The 12,222-nt window shown below is 39.4% G+C and overlaps 1 protein-coding gene across 1 annotated transcript in view; it reads left to right on the top strand.

Moving 5' to 3' along the window:
• Nucleotides 1-12,222, top strand: part of LOC149067383 (receptor-type guanylate cyclase Gyc76C-like) — a 315,737-nt gene that overhangs the window by 268,127 nt on the left and 35,388 nt on the right. Inside the window, exons 16-17 of the mRNA XM_089252906.1 lie at nt 4,410-4,593; nt 8,371-8,511. Of these exons, the coding sequence (XP_089109032.1) occupies nt 4,410-4,593; nt 8,371-8,511 (325 nt within the window). The remainder of the gene's footprint in view (nt 1-4,409; nt 4,594-8,370; nt 8,512-12,222) is intronic.

Here is a 12,222-nt window from a genome sequence, read left to right as displayed (position 1 = left end):
CAGAGGCCTTCTATCTCTCGAACCCAGGCAGAAATGAATTTTCCTTTTTCCCAAACACATCAATATTTCCTCACACACACAAAGCCAATTTTCCTCATATATTGTACTAACAAACAAGAGAACATCTTTTCTCTAAAAAAAAAAAAACATTTTATGGAAAAGATGGGAGGAACCAAAATTGCCCATCACCCCATATATACAAGTTTCTGGCCCGCAGAATGGAAAGGTTACGCATCCCTGTTAAAGACCGGGGATTACACTATGAAAGTTTGATCAAAAATCTTTTACAAAACTTGAAAAAAAAAAACCAACCATTGAATAAATTCCCTGGAATGTAACCGATACGTTTATTGGTTGCATTTTTCAAGTTTTATGAATGAACTATTATGAAACTTTTATAGTGTAATCCCGGCCTCAGACACTCGCATGAATGTATCAAGTCTCTTCCGAGATTTTATTTTGCCAATTGAAGACTAATCATCATGATCTACTCAAAGCTTAATACGTACGATGTCTGTTCCAATACGTCGCAAACGAACGCATTTATCACATCAAAAAAGATAGAATTTTTCTGTGAATGGTACGAAGTAAATTCGGATTTCGATTTGCTTCCGGAAATTACTTTATTCCTCAACACTCTCCCTTTTTCTCAGATGTATATCCCGTATGTTGTTAAAAACAGATACATAAATTGAAAAAAATGCGTGTTATAATGCACAGGGAATTTTGTATTTGTTTGTCTTCCTGCAAATACAATGCGTGGGTCGTTATTCGTCGCTCCTTTTGAACAGAAAAGAAATACACGTTCTCGTGGCAATTTATATGCAAATCCAATTCCAATTTCCAAGACAGAGAGAAAAGACTAATAGCCATATATGCATATATAATCCTTGACATTTCAGCGTCGCATCGATAGATAAAATGGAGTTCGAGGGGAAAAAAAACGTTCTTTTTCATTATGCAACAGCGAATATAGATAAATGTTTGTATATAATTCCGATTTTCCTTTATGATTATTTGCTTTCATTATTACGAGAAAAATCGTATGTGTACATATACAGTCTCTTTCTGATTCATTTTCGTTTCTGCAAACGATAAATAATAAGGAAAAAAATTTGTTTTGGAATTCAGTCCATTAATTGAAAATATTTCAATTTCTTCTGAATAATGGAAACATTTGCAATGTGTTATTTTCGAGAAGTTTTTGTAAAAGTTTCCTGTTATACGCTGTGTGTAGAGCAAACATACGTACTCGCAACTCGTGTCCCGCGGGGAAATGTAGCCCTCAGAGTCATCTGGTGTCCAAACCTAATTTTGCAAAAATGAGCTTTAAGCGACACATTTCTAGATCACTTAAGTGACCCTTCGTGTGGTTTCACATCACTTACGTGGCCGGCCTGTGGCATAATTTCTGGTCATTTGAGTGACCTGCGGCACAGTTCCAGGAACATTTGAGTGTCTCGTGAAGCGTTCTCAAGCCATGCGATCCGCGGAATGTGTACAGATCGCCGCGGCACAGTTTCAGATCTTAGAACTTTAGTGCGACACGAGGTATATTAACATATCATTTTAGCGGCACAGTTTCATTTCACTCAAGCGGCCCATCACACATTCCCAGATCACTTAAGTGACCTCTGACATATTTTGTGATATTACCTCATGACTTTAGTGACCAGCGGCATATTTACGGATCACTTGAATGGCGTACGGCCCAGTTTCAAATCGCTCAAGCTTCCCGCGCTACATAAAGGTAACTTAATTGATTCACGGTATGGTTTCAGATTACTCGAGCTCTCCGCGTTTAATTTACAGATCACATTAAGAACTCGCGGCACATTTAAAGAGCACTCTGGTGAACTGCGGCACTGTTTCAAGGCACTTGACCGGCTTGAGGGTGCAGTTCCAGATCACTCAAGTGGCACGCGACACGTCTTCAAACCAATGAAGCGGATCGCACTGCGCTATAGTTTGAGCATACCGTAGTTTTAGACACTCGTTGCGTATCTTCTAAGACTTCGCCAATTGAAGACACCATGATTCACTCATAGCTTAACATGCAACACTATGTCTCTCCCAGTATACACTACATCAGAGCAAACAGACATATATATACCACATCAAAAAAGATAGAATTTTTTTCTCTCTCTCAATTGGTGCGAAATAAATTTACATTTCAATTTAATTCCCGAAAAATTACTTCATTCGCCCTTTTTTTGAACATATATCCAATATATTGTTCAAAACATATACATAAATTGGAAAAAATGTATGTTATATAGGGAATTTGTTTGCATTTCTCTGCAAATACAATGCGTGGGTCGTTATCCGTCGCTCCTTTTTGAATGGAAAAAAAAACCAGAAATACACGTGCCTGGCAATTTATATGCAAATCCAATTCCTATTTCCAAGACAGAGAGAAACTAATAGCCATATATATATACACACATGTATATTCGCGCCACTTCAGCGTCGCATCGATAGATAAAATTGAATTCGAAGACAGTCAGTCCTTTTTCATTATGCAACAGCGAATAGATAAATGTTTCTGTATAGTTCCGATTTTTTTCCTTTATGATTATTTGCTTTTATTTTTACGAGAAAAATCGTATGTATACAATCTCTCTCTCCCCGATTCATTTTCGCTATTCCGATCGATAAATACGTAATAAAAGAGAAAAAAAAATTGGAATTTATTTCCATTCATGGCTTGGAGTTGGTGTTCGTTCTCCCGGAGAATGAACCAATTTTCAATGTATTCATTTTAATGAGTTTTAAGCTTCCGTTGTATACACTGTCGAGTCATGTTAATGTGTGTGTGTCTAGAATCTAGAATAATGGTTTTGTGCTAGATGGCCTGTATATAGAAGTGACAACAACAAGACGCTGGGAAATTTCCTCAGGTATCTGGAGCCAAGATTGCTTCAACCCTCCAGCCTCGCGCGGTTTTTTTTCAATTTTTCTGCGCAAAATCGAGGGGTGTTTTTATCCGCTATGTGTGTGTGTAGATCGCGATAATAGCGTACTCCGCGAAAATTCTCAGAAAACGCGATGTTCGCGTTGCCCGCGGATGGAGGATTGAGTCTTAGAAAATGTTCGATGGATAGTTTATGTATATATATAGCAGAGGTGCGCAACCTTTTCAGTCCGCGGTCCGGAAACTTGTATATAAAGAGTGAATATAATAAGTATAAGTAATTAATTAGAATGTATGACTAACTATAATCTTATAGTCAAATAAATGCATTCATCTGACACATTTGTGAACTATACTATTTTTTTTTTTGGTAAATAACATTTTGACTTGCAGTACCCATTATTGTTGTTGCCCATAAGTTGCCGATTGCAGTTAAGAATTTTTCACCAGGATTTTTAATAATCGGATTGAACTTAAGATTTCAGAAATTACAGAATATCAACGCACGAGGGGCGTGGTGGTAAGATGCTCGTCTAGCACTGCCTTCAGATTGGTTGTCTTCATATCCCAGGTTCGAAATGGGGAAGGGTTCGAACCAACGGGGAAGAATATAGATATTACGATATTTTTTCCTTACGAGCTTTAGCCGACCACCGATAGATGGCACCGTTATTTTCAACCCAACTCGTTAACGGCAGTAAGAGGGTCATTCAAGTATTACGACAGCATCGATGGGGGGGGGGGGGGAGGGAGGGGGTTTCCGATTTGCTGACTTTTGATGACAACGGGGGAAGGGGGGGGGTTTGGATGATGCTTACGTCATCAACCACCCTTTATGAAGATATGAAATATTCTTAATGGCATCTTATTCGGAGCGCTAAGAACGGGGGAAAAAAACCTTTCGATACTTATTGGGCACCTGAACTAACATTCTACCTATTGATAAGTCCCCTACAGAGCCACTTTAATGATCTCTAAATGTTTCACGAATCCTTTAAGTGCTCTGGAACTGTGCCACGCATCACTCAAGTGATCCGTAATTATGCCACGGATCACTTAAGTAATCTGGGAATGTTCCCCGCGGGTAACTTGAGTAATGTAGAACTGCACTAGGGGCCGCTTAAGTTCTCTAAAACTGCTTCCTATGACCCCCCCCCCCCCGCGTACGTTTCTGATCCCACCAATATGCGTTAGGAGGTACGGGGCAGTGATGACGAAATTTTGCTGACAAGGGGGGGGGGGTCAGAATTTGCTTACTTTTGCTGACGGGGAGGGGGGTCAAAAATGACTAAAAATTTGCTTACGCAATACTTGAACAGCCCCTAAGTTGCAATATAGCGATATGGCCGGAGTTGGTGTATTGCGGTGAAGTAATGGAAAAATTCCACTAGTTTTTTTGACAAATTTTCATTTACGTTGCGAAGGATGTGAAAATTGACTGATTTATTATTTTATTCGGTGAACTGATGTCACCGTTTTCTCTCTTCGACCTTAGAAATAATCATGTTGGTGAAGCAGATCCCTTCGGAGGACCGAGAGCCGTTCAGGCCGCCGATCGATAACATGGAGTGTCAAGATTACATCCTGAGCGTGATGTGGGACTCTTGGCACGAGCGGCCCGAGGCTAGGCCCGATTTCTATCATATCCGGGAGAGACTTCGCAAGATGAAAGAAGGAATGTGAGTTTTGCTTTATAAATATTTATTTTTATATCGTATACGTATATTTGTGTCCAAGTTTCGATGCAGGCGCGCGCGCGCGCGCTCATGCATTCATTCCCAAATACAACTGAATAAAATTCATCGCAAATCCAGCTCACGAGCGCGGGTATAGGGGGAGGCGTTGGGGAGCGATCTCTCCTCCCAAGAGCCGAATATTTGCCTGTCGCGTAAAATACGGGATGATCCGCTAGGTGCACCTTCCTTTTTTAAACCCAAGGACCAGTAAAATGTCTGAAACAATTCGAAGGACCACTTGCGTCCCGTATTACGGGACATTCCTGCATTTTAATGGTTCTGAATTTCTTTTATACTTTTGTCCCGTTTTTTATATGTTTTCAATAATGTTTATTTAAATTTATAATGATCACTAAAATCATTAATAAACAGAGTTTTTATAACTTGTGTAATAATTTTGGGCATATATACAAATATTCATCTCCCATCGTTAAGTTAAACTGTTTTTCCTCAATTTTCAGCAATTTTGACTACAAATATGGGGTTTTGCTGACTTATGGCAACGTTTTTAATGACAATTGGTGGCGTCCCGTATTTTACAGCAATCGGGTCATGTGAATGTTTTTTCCCCGTCAAATTTTTGTTTGCTGCGATTTTTAGCAACATTTTATTTCCCCCACCCTTCACCTCTTTTTGCAGTAATTAGCAAATTTGTCGTAAATTGCGTTTTTGGGCTGGAAATTAGTGATATCCCGTATCTAGGATGGCAATTTCCCGCATTTTCCTCGACGAGGTATAATGAACCTAAAAATGAAGGTAGAGTTTTTATTTGTGAATCCATATGGATATTACTATAATATCGATTACAACAATTGATTAATTTTCCATCCCGTTAGAATTGAATTAACAAGTCTGCTTGCGGACCACTTACGCTATCGTCGCGGACCATAGGTTGAGAAACGCTGACCTAGACAATAAGAGGCTTCTCAGACACTTCGCTTCTGGATCCACCTGTCTCAGCTTGATTCGCAGCTGAAGATGTCTGCCTCCACTCTATTCGAAGCTGAAGATGTCTGTCTGCCTTCGCTTCATTCGCAGCTGAAGATATCTGTCTCTGTTCATTCGCAGCTGAAGATATCTGTCTCTGTTCATTCGCAGCTGAAAATTTCTGCCTCGGCTTCAATTGCAGCTGAAGATGTTTACCTCGACTCATTCGCAGCTGAAGTTGTCTGGCTCTGCTCCATTGAAATCTGAAGATGTTTCTGCCTCCGCTCAATTCGAAACTGAAGATGTTTACCTTCGCGTAGGCGTGAATCCGGGGGAAGGGGGATGATAGGGACGACCGTGCCTCCCGAATAGCCGAATAATAAAGGGAAATTCGCGTATCCAATGAAATACAGGCGGATCAAACAAACTTTCACAATTCGCCCCTCCCTTCATATTAGTTTGGATCCGCGCCTGCCAGCTCAGCTTAAAAAATTTTCAGGAACAAATCTTCCCTGGAATTACAATGTGTATTACATGTATTTCAATATAACATCCATATAATTCCATAGCCACTTTCTGAACGAATTTGGTTTCTAAAACAAGTTTTTTACGGGACTTTTTCTGTAGAAAATGGTGCTTTTAAACAATACCGCCTATACAGGGCGAACGTGGCCTATTCTGCCAAACGAAAGAGGGGGGGGGGGTGATAAACGAGCCCAAGTGGAACATGAAGCACCCTACCAACCCTTCCTATTTCGAACCGTTTTCGATTTTTAATGGATTATGGAAAAAAATGTGTCCAAAAAACCGAAATTTGTGAAGGATGAATGTTTTTTGGATGTGAAGGATGAGTGTTTTGGATGTGAAGGATGTGAATTTTTTGAAAAACATACTCGCAAACTATGCACATATTCAAAAAGAGCAGAAAAAAAAACCATGCAAGATGACACCATTTTCATCAAAATATTTGATTTTAATGGCGAGCTACAAGGGCTGAAAGATTGGCAAAGTATAAAATCGAATTATTGCAAAATTCTGTAACCGCCAATTCCGCGAATACCATTGTAGCTACAATCGGTCAAATTCACCAGAAACTTGTCCATCGCAACAGCTCTCGGTGGAGCCTCCAATAAACCATATCGGTATTCTAGTTCAGAAGAAATGTCACGTTTTGTTTGCAAAATACATCACTGGAATCAGTGTTTGTAGAAGTAAACATTTTAGTAGATTTCGGGCGACAATTCGATTTAGCACTTCGCTAATCTCTCAGCGCTTGTAGCTCGCCATTAAATCCTTATATCCTGGCGGACGGGGTGTCACCAAAAAGGCCTTTTTTCCTGCAAAATCAAATTGTAGCCGAAATCTATAACCGCCAATTGTTCGACGAACCCCAATTTCGGTGATATATTGAGAACAAAAGGATAAATTTATCCTGAACCAGAAAACTAATGCAGTTTATTGTACGCTCTTTCAAAAAAGCAGTTGCAAAAGACGGGTTCTTGGTAAATGTGATCGATTATATAAAGCTACGAGGGTGTTTGCGGTTACAGAATTCGGCGGCAATTCGATTTTAAACTTCGCCAATCTTTCAGCGCTTGTAGCTCGCCCAATAAATTCAGGTATTTTGATGAAAATGGTGTCACCTCTCTCTTTAATGGGATTTTTTTCACCCGCTATTTCTAAATACGTGCTTAGTTTACGTGTAGATCTCTCAGAAACTTCACAGTTTCGGGGGTTTTTTTGGACTTGACGCATTTTTTTCCCCATAATCGATTATACACCGTAACTCGAAAACGGTTCGAGATAGGATAGGGTTGGTAGGATGCAGTGGCGTATTCACAGGGGAGGAAGGCTTAGCGGGCTATAGCCCAGGGCGGTAAGTTCAGTGGGGTGGAAAATTTAGGGAATGAGTGGCCAAGAAAATTAGCAGAACGAAAAAATGGCGGCAAAATTTGTGTAACCCTCAATAAATCCGGCTCTGCCCAGACAGCAAAGGACCTAGGTCAGTGAGTGATCAAAAGCTAGAGAGTTTGAAAGCACATGCGTGAGCAAGCATGTGAAGGACCAAAAGAATGACGTAGAGCATGTGTAAACGTGTAAATAATCAAAAGGGTGACCTATAAAGCAAGAAACCATGTCATTGATTGTCTAAAACAGTATGCAAGCATGTGAGTGCCTAAAACAGTATGCAAGCATGTGAGTGTCTAAAACAGTATGCAAGCATGTGAGTGTCTAAAACAGTATGCAAGCATGTGAGTGTCTAAAACAGTATGCAAGCATGTGAGTGACAAAAACAGTGCAAGCATGTGAGTGACAAAAACAGTGCAAGCATGTGAGTGACAAAAACAGTGCAAGCATGTGAGTGACAAAAACAGTGCAAGCATAGCTTAGACAGTGTGTATACATGTGAGTGACCAAAAGAGTCTTAGAAACACAGGTGGACTTGCAGGGGTGCGGAGCCCATGCGGGTTATACAGGGTGGTAGTATTGGAGGAAAAAGTAGCCAAGAAAATTAGACTTGAATGGGAGAAGGGCGTCGAAATTCCTGCAGCCCGAACGCGGAAAAACCATGAATGCGTCTCTCTGGTAGGGCGTTTTATGTTCCACACGGGCTCGTCTATCACCCCCTTTCGTTTGGCAGAACATGTCACGTTCACCATGCGTATACAAGGTGGTGCTTTAAACAGCTCTTGCCTGACTCTGACAGGTCTTTTACATCTGACGTTATTTCTTGAATATTTCATGTTTACTTTTATATTCATTGAACGTTTTTTTGTTCGCTTGTGTTTGAAGGAAATCTAATATCATGGACAACATGATGGCGATGATGGAAAAGTACGCGTACAACCTCGAGGAATTGGTGGACGAGAGGACTGTCCAGTTGGTCGAGGAGAAGAAGAAAACCGAGGCTCTTCTGCACAGAATGCTTCCGAAGTAAGTCGACGTCTGACTTGGAAATGAATAATCTCGAACCGCTCTTTTCTTCTCTCTCTCTCTCATTCGTCTTTACACAAATTATAACATTACTTCTTTCATTTATACTGAATTTCATTAACACTCAGATCAGTTGCTCCACTATTTGCCTCATTAATTCTATAAATTTTCATTATTTTCAAGTTCCTATACTTCGGACAGTGGCCTAACTTGGGACTTCTTGTTTTAATATGTTAGTAGCCCTTGACGCGTTGTTGCGGATTGCGTTTAAAGCAGGTCATCACGTTTGTATGTCGTAGTGTTGCACAATTCGTGATGTTTCAGTAGTACGTGTTTACGTTGAGGAAAGTTTTTCTTGTGTTTTCCTGAATATCCGTGAGTTTTTTTAAAATGAACTAAGGCAGGGGTCTTTAACTTACAGCCCGTGGGCCGCATCTGGCTCTTGGAGATTTTTCTCGTGACCCGCCGATTATTTCTTGGAATGGTTGTAAACATTGAACAACGATCAATTATAGAATTAATGAAAGGAATAATTTCGAAATTAATGAAAAAAAACTCCGTTGAGATATTCGAATTTAAAAATCGGAGAAAAATTGAGAAAGGACAGCATAAATGACGGAAATGGACGTTTTTTTTGCTGTTCTTTCATGACTTTTCCCCAATTTTTGAATTCGAATATCTTAGTGAATATTGCACTTAGAAACAATTTTCTAATTCGAAGTCAGAGCACAGGGAGTACCGAGTAAAATGTAGGTTTTTATATTTTGTGACTCACTGTATTTTCACTCTCAAAACTGGCACAGGGTGATTTTAGAACGCCAAAGTAGCCCGCGTTTAGGGAACCCACACTGCTTATGTAGTTATAAATTTGGAACAAATTTTAGATGAAATGCCACACCACACCTACACCATTGGCTCCCAAACTTCTTGGTCCATCGTCCCCTTGTTCAAAAAATTTTTCTTCTCATCGCCCTCAACCCACATCAACCCATAGGATCCTACACTAAACCCAAAGCCCCCTCCCCCGGATCTTTCCATCGCTCCCTCCCAGAGGGCAATATTGCCCACTTTAGGAAACAGTGACCTGGACGAAAAAACCTCTAAAATTGCGGATCGGACAGTACAAAATTTTCTCAATTCTAGATAGGTTCTGTGTTTTTTTTTTTCCGTCTTGCCAGTTCGTGCCTCACAGATAACACGCCGGAACATCTTATTTGTCGGACAATATTGGCTCATACTATCAAAATATTACAGATGATATCAAAACAGATTAAACACGAAAATATCCGAATCCAAAAACATTTTTTCCCAATTCCTTTCTCATACACACACAGAGAAGATAGTATGATATCTCCAAAGAACATCTCTTCCGCCATTCTTTCCAACCATAAAAAAACACCAACGTTAGGAATCGAAATACATAAAAATATATATCCGGGATCTTCGAGCAAACAAGATGTTCAACAATCTTCTCCCACCGATGTTCCATTTAATATATATATACATGTATACACGATGTTTACCCAGGACGGCCCTGGGAAATATAACATAAGAACACCCCCCCCCCCTTTTTTTCCACAAACTCCGAATTGTGGAAAGATCTACATTAAAGTAAAAAAGGAATGAGAATCTTTTTTTTTTTTTTTGGTGCGATTCTTCTCTTTTAGGGGAAGATTCTTGCAAAGAGATGAAATACCAATAACATGGTGAAGGCTTTTGTCTCCTTTTTGCAATCCTCTAGAATCAGGTTAAAAAAAATGAAAGAAACATCCTGAGATAGAAACACCCTGAATAAACACGTAGAAAATCTACTGTATTTGCTGCAAAAAGACACCTTGAAACACCAGGTTAAGCGCCGTCTGATATCAGGATCTTTTACTGAAATGTTTGGATATTGCGGCGTATGTATAGACGGCAAATATGACACTTGCTTTTTTTTAGTTGATGGAAAACGGTTATTAGTTTGATAGAAATTTCTTAAAGAAAGAAAAAAAAATATTAAATTATAGTGAAAGAAATAATTTCAAAACAAATTCGAATTTTTTAAAAACCTAATGAAAGAAATTGTCTGAGAACTAATGTAAGTTCAGAATCAATGAATGAGAAGAAATAATTAACAGAGATCTAATCTCAGCACTCATGAAAATTCAGAATAAATGAAAGATATAATTTTCCAGAATTAATGAAAATTCAGAATGAACAGAATAAAGGAAAGAAAAATGCTTCCAAAATTAATGAAAATTCAGAATAAACAGAATAAAGGAAAGAAAAATGCTTCCAAAATTAATGAAAATTCAGAATAAACAGAATAAAGGAAAGAAAAATGCTTCCAAAATTAATGAAAATTCAGAATAGACAGAATAAAGGAAAGAAAAATGCTTCCAAAATTAATGAAAATTCAGAATAAACAGAATAAAGGAAGGAAAAATGCTTCCAAAATTAGTGAAAATTCAGAATAGACAGAATAAAGTAAAGAAAAATGCTTCCAAAATTAATGAAAATTCAGAATAAACAGAATAAATGAAAGAAATACTTCTAGAATTGATGAAAATTCTGAATAAATGAAAAATAATTTCAGACCTTCCCCCCCCCCCCGATTAAAATTTAGAATAAACAGAATAAATTAAAAAAAATACTTTCAAAATTTATGAAAATTCAGAATTCCAGCATTCACGAAAATTCAGAGTTTGCGGAAGAAATTGTCATTACCATAAGTGCAGGACCCGGTGCGACCGCACCTGCCGCATACCCGTGAGGGCGGCTCTGAACGTGAGAGGTTATACGTTCCGTCTTGCACTTACTTTATTTCATATATTTGTAATTGCGTACTTTCAGATGCACAGCAGAAGCTCGTTAAAATTTACCCTATTATAACGAACCCACTTATTACGGACATTTAAAAAACAGCAATAAGAATAAAGTTTTATCAATTGAACAACAATTGAAACTACACTGCTGGCCACCGTAAATGCAACACCCTGAAGGAAGCATGCAAATAATATGAAATTTACAATATGCATTAGCGGAGGTGAGATATGCAAATGATTAGAATTTCAGCGCAGACGCACATCACGCGCGCCTGTGGCGCCACTTCAAAGCGCTATTTAAGGCTTGGAGATTTCGACGATTTGAAGTACGGCAATTGTGTTTTTCTTGTGGTTTTTTCAAAAAAACGATCAATTATGCCTCGTAGAAAACAGCGATCATCTTTTGATCAAGTATCCGAGTTCGACAGAGGAAGGACAGCGGCCTACCGAGATTGTGGATTATCTTTCAGGGAAATCGGTAGTCGTGTTGGACGAAACCAAACAACTGTAATGCGGATATGTGATCATTGGATGCAGGAGGGTACGACGGACCGCTGTGTTCGATCGCATCCACCTCAGTGCACCACTTCACGTGATGACAGGCGTATTGTGCGTATGGCAGTGACGGATCGCTCAGCCACATCACGAACCATAGCACAGCACATTCAGTCTGTACCGCATCATCCAGTGTCTGCGCGTACCATTCGACGCCGTTTACAGCAGAGTGGTCTGTCCGCAAGACGTCCATTGCTTCGTCTACCCTTGACGCAGAACCACAGACGTCTCCGCCGCCAATGGTGCGATGAAAGAAGGATGTGGACGGCACAATGAAATGAAATTGTCTTTACTGACGAGTCACGCTTCTGTCTGCAACACCACGATGGTCGGATTCGAGTCTGGATAC

This window comes from Pholcus phalangioides, unplaced genomic scaffold, assembly GCF_987345545.1.
Source record: "Pholcus phalangioides strain wild (caught in Gottingen) unplaced genomic scaffold, Ppha-v1.0 ptg000031l_1, whole genome shotgun sequence".
In the NCBI taxonomy this organism is placed as follows: Eukaryota; Metazoa; Arthropoda; class Arachnida; order Araneae; family Pholcidae; genus Pholcus; species Pholcus phalangioides.
The sequence above is the reverse complement of the archived record's forward strand: the minus strand, read 5'-3'. Positions and strand labels throughout refer to the sequence as shown.